General features: G+C 42.8%; 1 protein-coding gene across 4 annotated transcripts in view; it reads right to left on the bottom strand.

The window, feature by feature from the left end:
* Positions 1 to 773: 773 nt before the first annotated feature.
* The window catches only part of LOC133417562 (calcium-activated potassium channel subunit alpha-1-like), a 47,286-nt gene continuing 29,953 nt past the window's right edge, over positions 774 to 18,106 (bottom strand). For 3 of the 4 annotated variants that reach the window (XM_061705352.1, XM_061705349.1, XM_061705351.1), the window contains 11 exons: positions 17,303 to 17,335; positions 14,355 to 14,448; positions 8,917 to 9,040; positions 7,809 to 8,033; positions 6,508 to 6,700; positions 5,520 to 5,633; positions 4,620 to 4,750; positions 3,697 to 3,891; positions 3,432 to 3,550; positions 3,145 to 3,348; positions 774 to 2,650 (listed from right to left, as the gene is read on the bottom strand). In XM_061705352.1, the coding sequence (XP_061561336.1) occupies positions 2,629 to 2,650; positions 3,145 to 3,348; positions 3,432 to 3,550; positions 3,697 to 3,891; positions 4,620 to 4,750; positions 5,520 to 5,633; positions 6,508 to 6,700; positions 7,809 to 8,033; positions 8,917 to 9,040; positions 14,355 to 14,448; positions 17,303 to 17,335 (1,454 nt within the window). In that variant the 3' untranslated portion in view covers positions 774 to 2,628. Of the gene's footprint in view, positions 2,651 to 3,144; positions 3,349 to 3,431; positions 3,551 to 3,696; positions 3,892 to 4,619; positions 4,751 to 5,519; positions 5,634 to 6,507; positions 6,701 to 7,808; positions 8,034 to 8,916; positions 9,041 to 14,354; positions 14,449 to 17,302; positions 17,336 to 18,106 lie in introns of those variants that run through there. The other variant, XM_061705350.1, reaches the window with a different exon arrangement.

Here is an 18,106-nt window from a genome sequence, read left to right as displayed (position 1 = left end):
CGGGATGGCGCCGGCTCGTTTATCCGTTCGCGGCGGTATGTTGTTGGTGTCGGGGAAACGGGAATTCTTCAGTGCGTCGGTCTGAAATTTTGTACGGTTGCCACGAAATGAAATCGTAGACGGAGGCGCTGATCGAACTTTGACCTGAAAATATTTTACAGATCATTGTGGAAACACGTGAGGGGTGGCCACCCTTGTGTCTGGTGGCACCGCTGCCACCCTCTGACTCCGCTCCTGCAATGGGAAACGAAGGTACTGTACATACAGTATAGTGCTACCTCGACGACTTCTCAGCACACACTTTCTTAGGACCCTTGATTCGAAAATAGAAATTTGGCAAAATACTTGATCCTAAAAATGAAGGCATTTGATGACACATCTGTCATAAAATGTTCCACTCCAGTCCAGCAGGTGGCAGAAAGTGCTTACCAATGTACTGCATCTCTGAATTTAGAGTTTTTGTTTTTTTAAATTATATTCTGGATAAAACAAAACAAAAAAGCTTTTTGTTGCCGCAAAACAGAAACGTGGAAGACTACTTGCAGAGTGATTAAAACTGAGGCAGTTACGTATTGCAATGTTTTTGTTGTTGCTACACTATGCAATGTCCACGTAGATAACAAAAAAGCTAAAGACATTAACTTGTAGTCTTATGATAAATTCTAAACATTTTTTTCATAATTGCATGGCAGGCCAGCTCAAACGCTCTGGCAGCCCGTCTATGGCCTACGCCCGGGAGGATTCCCACCCCTAACTAAAAAATGCATAAGAAGACAATAGATAGGTGTTTATTTAATTGAAAATACAAAAAAAAAAGTTTTGTGCTTGACAGTCAAGTGTACAGTGAAACCGTCCGTGCGTGTCGCGATTCGTCGTTCCTGCCCTTTGCTTTATCACCGATTTTTAAGAAATCGCTTGTATTGGGTTTTTACACGATACACGAAAGTCCGAATCTATCATTGAGTGGCAAGGCAGAGAAGGTCCCCCAAAAGCTCCGGTTCCCACAGAGCAGGGAAAAATAACTGGCTGTCAGTATGTTTGTATGTGTTGTGGAGAGTAGCAGTTGTTATTGCTATAGCATTTGCTATTAATTGTCTTGTGAAAATGGTTTTCATGTTATTTCACATTCTCATTCTTAAGACACTGTCATAAGTTGTTGAGGACGTATTTTACACTGCATAACAAAATTTGTATTTCTCTTCTTTATTTTAATCGTGCATCTTGTATGAACCTCAAATTTGAATTAAGATAATTAAAAATATAATCTACACTTTGGTTGAATATTTTTCTGTTTAATTCTCTTACTGAATGTGTAAATTTGACAGGAAACTTCAACTGGGAGCGACAACCAGCTCGAAGCTCTTTTTTGAAGAACTATCTGAATGAGTCTTCTTTTCATTTCCTCAAAGTGATGTTATCCCATTTCTTGACAGCGAGAAAGTGGGAACAGGCACTAAGGAGTACTTTTTAATTTGTGGTAAGTGTAAATGCAAATGGGAGGGGTAAAACGTGGTCTCTCTATGTCGTGTATTTGGTGGACGTGGAACGTATCCCCCGCGGTAAACGGGGGTTCAATGTGCTGTTCACTGGGTTGTCGTAGTCACAAGTTAAGAAGTACGGACACAAAACAGGAGGTCGAACACACTTGAAGCTTCAGAGATTTCCATCGGGGTCTCCTCGTGTTTTTTTTTTTTTAAAGAATTTTCCCCAAATACATTCCGAGCTGCAACGATGGGAGAAGAACATTCGAGAAGCCTCTTTGCGCAGCAGTGGGCACCTGTGGAGGTCCTCCGTCAGCTGAAGCACCGCCTGGCACCCGTTAGCGTAACGAGTGCTAAGGATGGGATGTAAAAAGCGGGTGGAGGATTATGATAGAGCTGGGTTTTTTTTCCGTTGTGTCGAAACGAGAGAGGGGCGGGGCTTGTGTCGGGCAGTGCTTCAAGCCAAAGGAGGACTTAGAGGCCCACTTCATGTGATATATGGCTTTAAATAGATTTGGATTTGGTTGTAAAACAGCTCTATCATATTTGGAAGAAAAATTTGTCAGAGGGGGTTGCCCCGAATATTTCTGATGAAGTAGAAGACAACGTAAGGCTTGCAGCCAAATGCCTCAGAGTCAGGTGGGCGTCACGGCTTTGAAACTCATCATTCCTAAATCGACTTCACACCATTCCACGTCGGCGCCTACAGAACATGGGGGGACGGGGGGGAATGCCGGCTTTTGTACGGGGTGTGAGGGGGCTTTGTGTGGGTGGACATCACACCCGTCACAAATGTTTTGAACAAAGCGCCGAACGGCGAAGTCGGTCGCCGCCACGGAAACGCCGGCGAATGCCGTTCGTCGAGAGCTGGCAAGGCATCTTTGATTTGGTGCTCAGACAATCGTCTTGTGACTTCATTTCCCAGAATGCAACAGCAGTTGATAGTTGATTGTCTCCGTGTGTTTGTTTCCTCGTCGTCTCGGAGGAGTCCCGAAGTCGCCGGCGTCAGCGTTCGTCTTGTGCTTCTCGGATGGGCGCCTTGGGTCAGCCGGCGGGTGTGTGCGGAGCAGCGTGGTGGTTGGAAGCGGCGGCGTGCGTATTGACAGGCTTGGTGTGCGTGGTCCTCAGGTGCGTGGCCCCCCGCTGCTCATCTGTAAACCACGTCTTTTCTGGAACACACCAACAGGCGACCGATTGAAACGCAATAGGTTTTTCGGCCATGACGTCATCATAAGAGAGTCCATCAACAAAAAATGAGTTGTCTGGAAAGCCTTCGTCGAGACGATTCATTTGGTTTTATATGACGAGTTTTTGAAAAGATTACTGGTGAACTGTGAAACGCAAAACAAAAGGGGTTTTGGTCATTACGTCATCATATGAGAGTACATCGACAACCTAATGAGTGATCTGGAAAAGCCTTCGTTGGATCCGTTAATTTGAGGTGCGACTCCACATGGTTTGTTATGACGACATTTTGAACTGATCACGGGTGAGCTTTAAAAGCAAATGAAAAAAAAAACGTTTTTTTGGGTCATTACTTTGTCCTGTGAGAGTATATCAACAAACTAATGAGTGAGCTTGAAAAGCCTTCGTCGGGACCGTTAATTTGAGGTGTGACTCGATGTGTTTTTTTACAAATAGCTTTGGAACTGCCTTTACGTACTTTAACTTGTCCCGGGGGTCCCTGCTCTTGTTTCGGTTGCCTCGGTTGATGGTGGCGATGGAGTGCACCGATGAGCTCTTCTTGCCGGAGGAGTGCGAGAGGCTGGTCCGCGACTGGCCGGCGTTGTGGTCGAACTGCATGAGGCAGAAGATGAGGTCGGAGGGCACCAGCTCAAAGGCGTAGGGCGGATTGGTGATGACGTATCTACGAAGGACACGGAAGGCGCAGATGGAAATAAACTGTGTTACACTTTTGGAAAATGTGGCCATTAAAGACAGAAGCCTCACCGTTTGGTGCATTGATTTTGCATGTTTAGATGCGCGTCACGTAGCCGATAGATGCCAAAGCAGAGCATGTTGTATGTTTTCAGGACTTTACAGAACAGGTCGCCATAGCAACCGCCGTCCTACAAAACAATAACAAGGCAACACTAGCGCGCTATGCTGCATTTTTATCACAGCACAGTGCAGCTCGCAGTGTGTGAATCCAGCCAATCCACACAACACACATTAGCCTACTTAGATACGGCGTATGCGGACATCAGCTTCTCACCCCGAGGTCGGCGAAGGGCCCGTCGTACAAGGCCAGCTGGGCCACGCGACAGCGGTCCCTGTTGGCCAGCGTCTGCGGCGTGCTGTAGCCGCCGCGCAGGGCGTTCTCCTCCGCCAGGAGGCCCTCCAGCTCGGGGGTGGCGCCGCCCGTCACCAGCGTGCGGATGAGGGTCAGGATGTTGTCGTTGAAGTACGTCTAGGGGCGTACAAATACGTTATGACTGTACTTAATTCAATTGCATATCTATAATACATTTTTCATGTACGTGTACTTGAGTATTTCTTTTTCTGATGACTTTTTAGTTTACTCCCCGCATCTTTACTTTCTACCCCTTACGTTGTTTCATTCCTTTTTTTCAACCTATGTGCCTGACAACATGATGTAAAGAATTTTTTGTTTTTGTTTTGTACTTCTAATTTTTCGAGAGACATGTTTAAACAAGGATCAGTAATGCTGCTTAAGTACAAAGTGTGAGTACATTTACTACATTTTTTTGACACACGTATCTGTACTGAGTGAGAGTATTTTTGTGTTGTGTGGGGAGGTGGCAGCGAGCGGAAAGGCCTTTTCCTTGCAGCGCGACACGCCCCCCGGCCGCTTATTGCCTGGCATGATGGATGAGGCCCGTCCATTAGGTGGCATTACCGCCGACGGACGGCAGCTTTGTTCCAACCTCGCTCAAATTGAAAGGCGGACAAATCGAGCCATCGGTCCCGCTGAAACCTCACCTCGTTCCCCCCACCCCTAATAGTATCAGAGAGCGTTTTATTTATTTTTTTATAGTTTCTGTCATGTGATGATTTTGTACAGGTTAACCTTAGGTTGTCCTTCATTTTCCTCATAGTCAATGAAGGAAATGCGGTCGAAACGCCACTAGAAAGACACATTACGACGGAAAACTTTCCGAAATTCGGAGTACTTACAGCGCTCATTAAGGAGTCCAGCACGCTGACGGCGAAGGCGGTGCCGCAGGCGAACGGCTGAGTCAGGTACAACTCCGTGTCGGGGTCGTCGTCGTCGTCTTGGTCCAGGAACTGGACGTTGGAATCGTTAACTACGAATGTTGAAAAATAAAAATGACAGAAATTTCTGATTTCATAATAATAATAATAATACAACATTGGGTTTGTTCTTTAATATACATTTAATATTTTACTTTTTGAACCTTTAATAAAGATTGTTTTATGGTTTTAGTAATACAAAAATGTTAACGGAAATGTGAAGCCCTGCATATCCGTGGTTCAGCATTTGCGAATTCGCCTATTCGCGGATTTTGGGGAAAAAATAAATAAAATCACCTATTCGTTTTTGCACTTAGGCCAAAGCAAATGTATTGCCTTGGTGCCATCTTGGTACCAAAGGAACGATGTTGAAGTGAGTTTAGGAGCTCTGACTTAGACAAAGGTAGCGCTTTAACGCCGTCTTGTGGCATCTTGGATCGTAGTAGTGGTAGTAGTGGTTCTGCGCCATCTTATGGCCCCTATAGGCAATTGTAAACCTTTTTTTGGGGGTACTGACAAGTTTTCACTATTCGCAGTAGGGTTCAGTCCCTATTTGAATTTGTTTCATTTTGCAATTAGGCTGTAACATAAGAAAATGGGGGGGGAGTGAAGCGCTGTGAATACTTTCCGGATGCACCGAGTAACCGTGTGTGCGCAAAGGCAAGAAGAAATGCGTCGTTTCTTACGCAGCTCGGTAATCATTCGTAGGCCGGTCCCGCCGCTTTCATCCTGACCGAGTGAAACGCCAGACACTTTTTGCTCGGCCAATCGCTAACGGGCGGTTGAGGGATAAACAACACGGCTTCCTCCGAGCAAGCCTACCCAGTTCGGTGATGATGGGAATGTTGGCCCCTGTGGTCACGGAGGTCTGCCGCACGATTCCGTGGATCGGGCTGTTCTCCGGGAACGATCGGTCCATTCCTGGCGGCGTGAAGCCTGCCGTGCCGAGCACATTGACGCGCGGTATTAGTACACATAGAATACTCTGTTACTTAAGTGGAAGCATATCAAAAATCGGCTTTGGTAAAAGCATAAGCGGCAAAAGTATTCACACTCTGTACAAGGGATATTCGATATCACTTTTTTTTTCTCACGGATACCAGTACGAGTAATCGTTCTTTAGTACTCGCCGATACCAATACAATGCCGATACCACTAGTACTTTTGATACATCCAAATTCAATTAATATAGTGACAGATATTGGTGAGCAAAAGTCTTTCTTCCCGATCCACATGATGATTTGCCAGTACGTTAAACGACCGCAGTGTAGCGCCAGCTCCTGGCATGGAGGACGTACTCCATGTCAATTGAATAATGTAATGCTATCGGCAGTCGGCACGTGGAGCTGTTACCTTGAAATAAGCCCGGTATCGGTCCGATTCCGATACTCGCCCATCCCTACTCTGTACTTAAGTAGAAGTACTGATAATTGTGTAAAGAAAGAAATAAAAATAGCGTTCAATGCAGAGGTCTGCAAAAATACTCACACTTAAGTAGAAGTACAACTACTTGGAACAGTCTGAATGTGGTTTTTAGGTCATTTATAAGACACTATAATAACTTGTTTTAAATTTCTAGAATAATGTTTCCAATGTATATCTAGATTTGATTTGATTTGTTTTCTTAATTTTATTCTCTTCATGAACCTTGAAAAAACCAATTGAAGTGAACTGAATAATCCTGTCCCGTAGTCCCTATTGTTGCAATTCTGCACTCCTTTTTGTCGCTGCGCGCCTCGCCCTATTGATCCCGGTTGCTACGGTAACCCGCCGAAGACCGCCGTGACCTTACCATCAAACACAGCCTTACCTTGGGAATTGGCCTGCAAGACGCCGATGCTGTCGTCAAACAGCATGGACTTGATGTTGAGCGACGCCAAGATGCACTCTTTGTCCTGCAGCGACGTGTCGTCAATATTGTTCTGATTGGCTGACAGGATGACACACATGTCGCAGAGGTTGATGTTGACAGCCCTCAGGTCGGCTCGACTCAGCGGCGTGCCCTTTTCAAGAAGGGGGGTGCAAATTCCGTTAGCACACCTTTTCCAGAGGAACATCTGTGCAGCTTTTTCTCCTTTCAATGGCGTTTCCTCGTTGGCTTTAAGAGCAGGGGTGGGCTGCAAGTAACGATTACTACAATAATCACTTCATCTGTGGAGTATTTTTTCGATTAATCGGACTAAAAAAACATTTTTAATTTCCATCCCTTTATTCAAAAACAGGACATTATTTCAAATTGCCAGTGAAGTCAATGCACAAACATGAATTGACGACGATTCAGTTCCTCGTTTGGTCTGTAACGTGTCAGAAATTAGGCAAAAATGTTGATCGCTGTTTTCCAAAGTAAAAGCAAATGTTTGCCAATGTTTTTTATCCAACACAAAAGATAATCGGTCTGCTTTCATGGAAGACCGCAGAATTTTCTGTTGAGGTTGAACTTCTGAAGATTTGTACAATTCTAAGTTAAACAATTAATCTTTTCTTAAAATACTTGATTCATTTGATAATTGATTAGTTGTTGTGCCTCTAATTTGTTGCGTTTTCCCCCTGAAATTGGTTAAAGTGGGTGTATTTAATTCATTCATCTCATAAAATAATTAGTTAATTGATTTATTGTAAATATCATTTCCTCGCATCTCCAAAATCACTACTTTTTCAGAAATGTGAAGAAAGAAAAAAAAAAAAACCGTCTTGTTTGAGTTGCCAAACTTGGTATCAATCAAGTTGGTGTTGTTATACCATGTATTGCTAATGCTATCATATGCCATAGCACACCAACACTTCTTTACTCAATCGACACTTGTTATTGTCGAAAGAAAATTATCCAGAATTTCAATCTTGAGGCGACATCATGCAGCACGGCTCCCATGAAGTGAGAGAAGAGTTTTGCAACACTTCTCAGACAGTTAAAGCATCCAAGATGTCTGTTATTTTAAAACATTATCAACCAATTTAAAGTGTCGAAAATACCTTGAGGACAAATAACATGGGGACCGACCAATAGTATGGATCTGTGAAGAAAATCTGAAATTGACCATATTTGGACATACGAGGTTTCTGCCGGACAGCAACGGCATGTTTTAAAAAAACTGAGCAGTGTGTGTGACTCACAGGCAGGATGGAGACCTTGGGGAAGTTGTGTAGCGTCTCCCACTCACGCTTGAGGTACTCGAGCGAGCCCACGAAGACGATGTGCTTGAGCTCGTGGTAGTGGAAGTTGCTGGCCCTCAGCGGCATGACAAAGTTGCGCAGGCCGATCACCGCCGACTTGACGTCACCGAAGATGCACACCACCACGTGACCGCTCAGCACCGTCATGGCCGCCTCGATGCGAGTCTGAGAAGAAAAGAACCGGGATGTGGATTGAAAATCACGTCTAGGCAGTGGGGGTAGGACATGAATCCCATTTGCAACGTTCTTCACACTCACAGTCCTGACAATGTAGTCAGCAAAAATCATTCAGGGTACCCATAATTTATTGTGGTGATGTTGGGAGTTGTAGAAAATCAAGCTCAGCGTTGCTCTTTACATGCATTTATTCCTGTGGATATTGTTATGTGTGTGTGAATGAGCTTCTCTGGCTTGTGTTTAAACGGATAAGGTAATCAGTCATGGAATTAGCATTAGCAATAGCCGCAGTTTTGCTCACACCGGTCAAAAGACCGTCACCGGAAAAAGTAATCACGTGACACAGTCAGAGGAGGCTTGAAGAAATTTCTCCTCAATGTAGAGTTACGTTTTTTTTTGTTTTTTTTTTTAAATTAACTTAAAACGGTATTATGTAACTGTGGTAGTACTGTGAAGATCGCAATTGTCTGTTTCGATACTGTATCGTTTTCCCCAGAGACATGTTTAAACAAGGATCTGTAATTCTGCTTTTGCTTTTTTACTTTTATTCTGGTTTCTTTTGCTGGCCGTTCCTTTTTTTTTTTTTTTAACCACTTTTGCTATGTTAAGGGCAATGTAATAAAAATTCTCAAGGGTGGGAATTCTTTGTCAGATTTTGTAATTTCAAACTTCAGCTCTTTAAATATATCAATAATATGCTGTTTACATTCAATTGTTCCTTTTGCCTCAATCAGGGCCACAAAAAAAAAAAAAGTTAAATCAGTACTTCTACTATTACCAGTATTTATGTATTTTTTTAAGGTGAAATCTGTACTTGTACTTAAGTAGTGCGTGTGACTACTTTTGCCACGTCTGCGTTTGGGACGCTCACCAGGACGACCTTCTCGATGTCCTTGGACGGGCACCAGTGGAACATCCCCGTGGAGTCGTACTTCTTCACGTTCTTGTCCACGCTTTCCATCTGCTTGTTGACGGAGATGGGGAGCGGGTCGTTCCTGACAGAGAAAGAGTTCATCGGACGTTCGTCGGTGTCCCGCGTAGCGCTCGACGCAACCGCCGCTGTCAAACGAATGCCGTAGAGGACGGCGACAGCCAGGCCGGGCGGAAATGACGGCGACGGTGTTGACTGGCACGAGCGCAAAGACAATTAGGGCCTCCTTTTGCATGCCCGCCGCGCCGCGTGCCGTAAAAGCTTTAACAGGCCATACTTTAAATATTTCAGCAATTTGCCCAATCGCGTTGACATCCAAACTGACGGCCCCCATTAATGTTTGAACAGGGCGATGCGGCTACGCCGAGCTAATGTCGCACTGCGAGGTCCGACAAAAGCAGCCGCGGGTTGGCCATCAACGGGGAAAATGTACAAAAGCAAAAGGTTAAAACAATGCAATCAGCCCAGACGCAAAGATTATGTATAAGAAATATTAGAGAATGTTTTTGGAAGTGTGTGGGACAAGTAAAACTATACCAAAATGTTTTCTCTGCATTAAGGCTTTTCACCTCATTCGGACGAGTGTGGAACGTTGACTGTAGCGGCAAGCCGATATTTGAAGCTACTCGGGTAAAAAGAGAACAGCGGTTATCGGCTGAGGGGTTGGAACGACGTCGGCCGCAACTGTCGGGACGACACGCTCCCATTTGCACTTCAAAAGACTCGAGACATCAAAGTAGGCGACGTTATCGGCTTGAAAGGCAAAGACAGCGGCCTTCTGTCTCTGTCCAAAACCTTTTAGAAAACGCCGAGTCCCCCTTGTCCATATGGGCTCTCCAGAAGAATGCGACGTTAAGTATGCATGAAAGTGCGTGCAGAAACGAGCGATCCCTTCAGGCTGCGCCGCAGCCGAGGCGAACGGGTCGCCGCTAGCCCGAGGCGACACCCGGCTGGACGGCCTCGCCTGACGCGCAGCTGCCACTTGGAACTACGACACATTTAATCAAGGGCCAAAAAGACAGAAGATTTCGAAGTATAATAATAGTAATAATAAGTCATTTCATCGGAAATGTGAAGAAAGATTCAAATAAAAGCGTTAACATCTTGGTAGGATTTCTGACCAAATTCAATTCATTCTAGTTGGTAACACATGATTTCCTACAGTATATCGTCTGCCTTCGACACGACGACTAATAAACGTCAAAGCATTTAGTGCCTCTACGCCCGAGCTAAATATTCCGACGTGCTCGCTGTCACTTCGGCTCGCCCGCCGGGACGGCCGTCGCTCACTATCAGCCGTCGCAACCCGGAGTCCCACCGAACGCACCGTGACACGCTAACCATCAGACGAGCTTCCGGAACGGCGTTGAAGGCGAACGACATCAAACGGCGTAATTAAGAGTTCCAAAATGGAAGAGGGCGACGTGCGCGGGACGACGTTGACCTTACCATACGGTTTGCGTCAAATTTGTCTCTTTTTGACATTTGACAGCATTAAAGATACTTTCGATGTGATTCTTTTGTACGGGCGCTACAAAGTTTGTGTGAACTGAAGTTGTCAGGTCAAACGTGAGCCATGTCTGCTAAAATGGGTTACTCAAAGAAAATGGTGGCAATGTTGGGAATTTTGAAACTGTACATTCCAGAACTTTTCTTATGAGATGGTTGTAACAGTGTTGTGGAAGCTCACAACAGTTCTCAGAACTGTCTGCGTTCCCACCACAATTGCACCTTCCCGGCTGCAGAAACGTGCATCTGTTGTTGAAAAATTTACATTTATCAATTTTATTTTAATTTGTGATTTTTTTTTTTGAATTATTATTATTACTTACAAATAACATTATCCATTGTTTCATTTAATAGAACTGTAATGTAAAAAAAAAAAAAAAGTTATTCCTCTAAAATAGAAAATAAAAATAAACCATTTTACAAATACATTGAGTAATGGATTAATTACAATTATAAATGATATTTGAATGAATAATATCATAATAGTAGCTTAGATTTACTGTATATAATGACCTTTCAAGGGACACAAACCCTAAAAAAAATGTTTACATTTATATTTCGTTAGGCTAATAAAATGTCATTTTTGGAAACTGTGAAAAAACAACAAATGCGATGAGAATCTACACGGCCACAAAGACTACATCCCGTTTTTAGCAAGGACGTTTTTTTGTTGATATTGGTAATAGTCATTTTACAAAATGACATCAGCCATTATGCTATCGGGCTAATGATTTTTACTTTTGCTGACCTTATCTATGAATGCGCTGGCCTATCTGTCCCTTTTTAAGAATCCAACGTTAAGCATCAAGGTTTGCACACCCTTGTTATATAGTGTTCCTGCTCCTGCATCAGCTCTTAAAATTGTTATTCGCTCACACACACGCGAGCTCGGCCGTCGTGCGACCTGTCAACGGCGTGCGCTTCAAAACCCAAAGCCAATCTGCGCGCCATGACTTATTTACAAAGGCCCGCAGGCCGCACATTGTCGGGAGATCCGCGTTTCAACGAGAACACACTCACTCGGCTCGCTGTTGCGGCGGAGTCGGCCCGAGGCTACGTCAGGAAACGCGACTGCGGGCAGCGCGACTTCGCCGCAGCGTTGCACCATGCGGCAAACAAACAGATGGACGCGCTCGCTTTGCTTGGTTTCTTTTCAGGTCAGAGGCCGTGCTGAATGTACCCTAACCTTTGCGAGGGACTGACTGAAATACTAAACATATAAATAATCATATTTCAAGTGTAGGCAATTTCTGGAATACAGTCGAAGCCCCCGTACCTTCGCAAATTCACCAATCTGCGGGTTTTGGGGGGAAACGTATCCTCCGTTATTTGCTGAAAATGCAAATGCGCATTTGCTGTCGAAGTGAGTTGAGACACTTCATTAAGACAAAAATAGTGCTTTGCCACCATCTGATGGCATCTTGGTAGCAAGGAACTCTGTTGAAGTGAGTTGCGATGCTTCATTAAGACAAAATAGTGCTTTGCCGCTATCTTGTGGCATCTATAGGCAATTACAAACAATTGTGGGGTTCTCCATTACTTGAAGATTTTGGCCATTAATCTGTTCTTTCGCCCTGAAAATACACAACGATTGTTTTGTTAAGGCGGGTAAGTCCCCACTGAAGGCCCGGGTACCAAAAGCATCGTGTACCGTCTGTCACGGTGCTCCACTGTAAAACCGTACTTGATTTCACGTCTAAAAGTCAAGTGAAGAGCTGCGTCGTCAGCCAAAGGGAAGCCTCTCCCCTCCCGTCGACAACGCCAATTATCGCCCCTCGTGACCGATAACAGCGTCAATGAGCGTCCGCTTAATTACACGGGACAAGATAAAAGCAAGGTAGCGTTCCGGTTAGCCTTCGACGGCTGCTGCGATACGTCTAAGCTGCGGAGAAGAACAGCCCGGGGCCATCCGTCCTGCGATTGGCCGCCGCTATCATTAGTGCCGAGCCGCTTTAATAGCGCCGCTCTGCGCTTGTGGCTTGAAAGCGCCTGGCACGTTTGCCCTCAAAACGGGCGACGGCGGGCAGGGACATCGGGGCTGAGCGCGAGCACAAGCGGTGGCCTACGTTCACAAACTCAATTCCAATATTCCTTATGTTGTTACATTCATTTTGTAGTCTTTTCCCACGTCTGCACTGTTTCCAGTGTGTCTATTTTAAATGATTATTATTAAGTCTTTTTATTGTATTAGTATTTTTACAGTTCATGTTACATTTTTTTCATGTATTTAATACTTTATTATTATAGTTACATAAAAAAAAAAATCACATTTTATATTTGAATTTATTACATTACTTACATAATATTGACTGTGTTTAATATGTTATTCACCTAGAGGTGACCAGACTTGTTTTTATGTTCAAATCACTTTATTTTAAATTAAATGATTACAGATTTTTTTTTAAATTGGTGTTATTACATGGAAACAACCTGTTTGTTATAAATTAGTTTCGTATTTATTTTTAAAATATTGTTAATATTAAAGTTCATATATATAAATCATGTTTATTACTTGTGTTTTGAATATTTGGTATTTATTTACATAGACGTAAACAGCCTTGTTATTTTATTGTATTTTTAAATCACTATGTTCAATTGTTATAGAGGTTTCCATTAAAACAACATGTTTTCCAATTGATTATATATAACAGAAATAACCTGCTTTATTTTTATTTTCAGTATGACAGTTATTTAGATAAAACCAATCATATTTATTGTTACTTTTATTTACATTGAAGAAACTAGCCCGTTTCATGTATTTTATTATTATTATTTGAAAGTTGTTGCCATGTAAGCAAGCAACAGAAGTTGCTTTCAGCGCCTCGGCGAGCCCGTTTGAGCACGCTTGTCCAACTTGTTTTTACCCGCAGCGGGACGCAGTTGAGTCAACAGCAACGACAAAGTCAGCGACTATCTGCTGGACGTAGTGCCAGCAGATAGCAGCAGAACATTTTCATAAAATAAAAAGCCTTCGGGATTGATACAGTGCTTGCATTCATTTAAATACGTTTCTAAAACGCTTAACATTGCGACTTGTTTGCAGGATCTATTAGAACCTGATTGTTATTAGCGAACATGCACAATAACGAAGCTATCCTTTTAACAACCAACAAAAAAGTTTGCATTTGATTTGGCCACCAGAGGGCGGTATAATACTTTTACAGTAAATACGCAAAGGCGACGGTCACAACTGCTCACTAAGCTGCAGTAATCTTCATCGTTCTTTGCAGAGGCTAAAGAATACATGCCTGTGAGTATTGTTACATTGTCTGTCTGCATGTGTTGCTGCAGCGTTTGTGTTCACATATCTGTCGCTTAAAGGGTTTAACAGCAATGGTTGTTTTGTTAGCCTCTCTATGGCGTTGTGCATTGTGAGCTAGCATTAACATAGCAGGCTCGCGTGAGTTATGTGATTGTGTTCAATTCGTAATTCTCTTTGTTTAAAGGGTTACTTTTACAGTAAACAACTGGGAAGAGCAATTTAAAAAATGCTCACAAATCAAGACAAAAAAATGGGCCGAAAGACAGCCGGTATCTGGAAAAACTCGTAAGTCCGGTCAATCGTAAGTGGAGCGCCAACTTCATGTGGCGCTACCAAATAGTTGAGATGTCACTTGATGGGGGAAAACAGAAGAAAAGTCACAAGCAATACACAGCTGAAACGGTTTGGATTCACTGTATTTCTGAATTGTTTTGTATGATTTTATTGCCGGGAGGTTTTGCGATGCAATCGTGACTACTTCTGCCTTCATCTCATCAGTGTCGGCTGCAACAGCACACTTTGTTTTGCGTTACACAATAATGTTCTAAATGCTAAACGCTACCTTTAGCAAGACTGTTGAGCTGGCCACGTTCAAGCGATGTCCTACCTGATGATCTTTGGCGAGGAGTTGGGGGAGCTTCTCATGCCTCCGTTTCGCTGCTTTTTTTTAGACGACAGCACCGACCGCTGGTCGTCTTCGACTGCAACGACAGCGAGGACGTCAGCTAGCTTAACCAGGAAGTCACAACATTAGGTACACATCAAATCACAACACACGTCAACGGAATTTCAATCATGTCGAAACATTTGACGTAACAACACGTTTTTATTGGTTGTGGCCATTCGGATGATCGTGCAGAATGACATCACACATCTGTTACTTCAAAGAAAAATACGGCGGTATACACATTCCATTTCACAGGTGTCAAACTCGAGGCCCGGGGGCCAGATCCAGCCCACCGCATCATTTTTTGTGGCCCGCGAAAGCAAATCATGTGCATGAACCTCCATGATTCTCGCTACAATTTAGACCAAAATTTCAACTCGCCATATGTAATAAATAATAATTTCAGGACCGGTGGAGCGAATATGAAAATGGTGGAGCACAGTACTTTTGGGGTACTTTTTGTTGCTCCGAGGACACTTTTTTCCCGTCTGAAATCAATCGTGGACGGGGGGAGGGAGGGGTTTATATCAAAGCCCTTTTTACAGTAAGCTATTATCCTTGACTTGTGATTTGAAAATTAGCTACCCATCAATGTGTTATATAGGATGAGGTGATGAAACTTTGATATGGTTCCACAGTTATTACGACCCTCTGAGGGAAACCGAAGCAAAAAATGTGGCATGCCACAAAGATATGACTTTGCACCTCCAAATCTTTGTTATCATGTAAAGACTGTTACGTTTCTGTTACGTTCCAATGCAATACTGTAAAGGGCAGAAAACACATTACAAAAAAAAAAATTGTTGGTGTTTTTTTTTTTCTCTCCCCCCTGGAACGATGGATGGCATTTTCATTCATTTCAATGGGAAAAGTTGAGTCGAGATGCGAGTGAGTTACTGTATTTCGATGTGACGGAGCACATGTCGTGTTTATATATGAACGCACACGTATCAAACGCAGCCGACATGTTGGAGTGTGACACCATAATGGAAAAGGGCGGGGGCGGGGGTGGGGTGTGGGAGTTGTTCCAGCGGCGCTCCGACAACAATGTCCGCTCACATGTTGGCGGCCTGTTGAATATTTCATGTCGCGCAGCTGACATCTGCACACGCCGCCTCATTAGTCGGGAATGTTAGCACGCAGTGCTCACTTACTACGACGACCGCCGCCGCCGTCACCACGCCCGCGGCCGTCTGCCTTCCGCCGCCCTGGGAGGCCCGTGGCGCACCTGTCCCGGGACCCGCGGGCATCGTAAGTGAGCTTCCCCGGTATTGTTCACCAACAGGCTCAACGCAGGGGAGCGACACCGTTGCTGGGCCTCGCCAGGAGTCAATTTCGATGATTAGATGATAAACCTTTTCGTCCTTTCTATCGAGTAGACATCGTAAATGGTTGTACAGAAAAGATCGCAAAAGTGCCTGATGGTGGAGTGGCCACTTCGAAAGGGACAGAGTGGGAACCAAATCACCATGCTAGCAAACGTTCATCATGATATGGTTTGATTGAAGAATTTGGTGTATAAATATACGTTTAATTCTCTTCTGTAATATGTGACCGTTTTATAGTTCAACTGGGAGTGAGAAACAACAATAAACGCATGTCTTTCATTTCCTCAAAGTGATGTTATATGATAATCTTCCATCTATTGACAGCGAGACAGTGAGAACAGACGTTGAGGAACACTTTCAAACTTTTTGATTGAGTTTAAATTCAGGGATAAAACTATCTATTTTCTGAAAAAATAAATGTGTTATAATAATATTAATATTATAAAATATAATAATATTACATTGAAATGTATTTATTTTTATATTTAAATAATTATAGTTGTTCACATATAGTCTTAATCTAATTTTGTGCATTTGAAGTGCTTGACTTTAATATTTAAAAAAAATGTGTTCATCGAAGTAACCAATGATACATTTTATTTGGAATTATTATAGTTTACATAAAATAAAAAGCTAGATTTGTGTATTTTATTTCTTACAGGTTGTTTCTATATAATGTTAAAAAAACTACAATAAGTTGAATAAAAAATCTGATTACTTCTATGTGAATAAATATATGTAAAAACATCCCCACAGGAACTAAAGTACGAACTGTCACCATTGTAAAACATTTTTAGTTAAACTAATAATAATAATAAAACAAATGAAAGTAAAACTACTTGCCCTTTAACAGACAGCAAAAAGGTACTTTTTTTTTGTTGTTGTTTTTTTTTTTTAATATCAATATTGTGATTTTGGTGGGTGTAACCCAAGTCAAAACAATTGAAGTTGAATAATATCTGCGCGGTGAAGTATTTGAATAAATCATCATGTGACTCTTATTGGCCATTAAAGCATTCATATCAGCGTAATTCTGCCTGGCACAAGAATGCTAATATGTGAATAATTCAACAAAAGACTCATTTCTATTAAACACCACTTACCCGCCGCGTCGGACATTTATATTTATAACAACCATGAATTAGTAAGTATGCTTTCAGGTGTTCCCGTCAATTGTTGTGCCACAGGAACGCGGGCGGCTGACAATGTGGCTTAAGATTCTCTTCTGCTCTTTAGTCTCCAAATGGGACTGAGAGGGCGAGCTCGCTGTTCGCTTGCCGGGCGGTGATGTCGGAGCACCATCTGCTGCTCACATGACGGATCGGAACAAATTTATGGGACTCGACGGGTTAGCGGTTCATTTACAGGAAGTGAGTTGATGTTAAGGACGAGCTCGAGTGCACTCACTTATTTTTGTATTCACAAAGTATAATACTTAAACATTTTAGTGTCATTTTATAAACTTCACTATTTTTGAAGAAAAAGATTTTCTTGTCGTTGACAAATTTCTTCTTCGGGAGAAAAATAAAGAGAAACGTGACAAGAGCAATGCACACTTACGTGATTTGATGTATCCATTGTAGGTGTTTTTAGCTGAGAATATAAAACGGAAAAACATGTTACAGGGGTGGTGACAAGCGTTTTTACGGCAGTTTCTTGAAGGCAACACGTAAGTGAGCTCTTTATGACTTCGACGTAACCTGTTGATCTTTTCATAATGTTTGTAAACAATTCCATGTGGCAGACAGCGAGTGACCACCGCTGACCAAACTGAAAACGGTGACAAAAACCTCCCCGTGAATTTCGCCTCCAAAAGGATTTCATTTGATCAGAAATGCAAAGAATCATTTTGCTGTTTTTTGTTTTTTTTTGACAAAAACTAGATTCTAGTTGCAAACGCATCATTTCCTGTATCGTTGTCATTCCCTCGATGAGCATTGTAAACATGTCGGAAATTTATTTTCTAATCGGCCAACCTGATGGAATATAAATTACAGACATTTTGATGGAAAGAAATATAACTGGGGATGTTCGATACCCCTTTTAGTCCACCGATACAAGACGGATAGTACCGATACCACTACTACTTTTGAAACATAACATGTCAATTAACACTGACAGAAAATTGTAAACAAAGACCTCTTTCTTTCTGACGCACATGATAATGCGGCAATACGTCAAACGCCACAGTGTAGCGCCAACTAGTGGCAAGGAGAACTTTTTGTTTTTGCCTTAAGTATCGATGAGAGGTTTCAGTGGCCTTCACAAGTGTCTGATACCTTGGTTTAAAATAATGTGAAAAAATGAGGTCGTTTCCACTTATAACGACCTTAAATAACTACAAATAAAGGTATGCAAGTGAAA

The sequence above is a fragment of the Phycodurus eques genome, chromosome 19 (assembly GCF_024500275.1).
Source record: "Phycodurus eques isolate BA_2022a chromosome 19, UOR_Pequ_1.1, whole genome shotgun sequence".
Lineage (NCBI taxonomy): Eukaryota > Metazoa > Chordata > Actinopteri > Syngnathiformes > Syngnathidae > Phycodurus > Phycodurus eques.
Note: the sequence above shows the minus strand (reverse complement) of the source record. Positions and strands in the feature narration are given on the sequence as shown.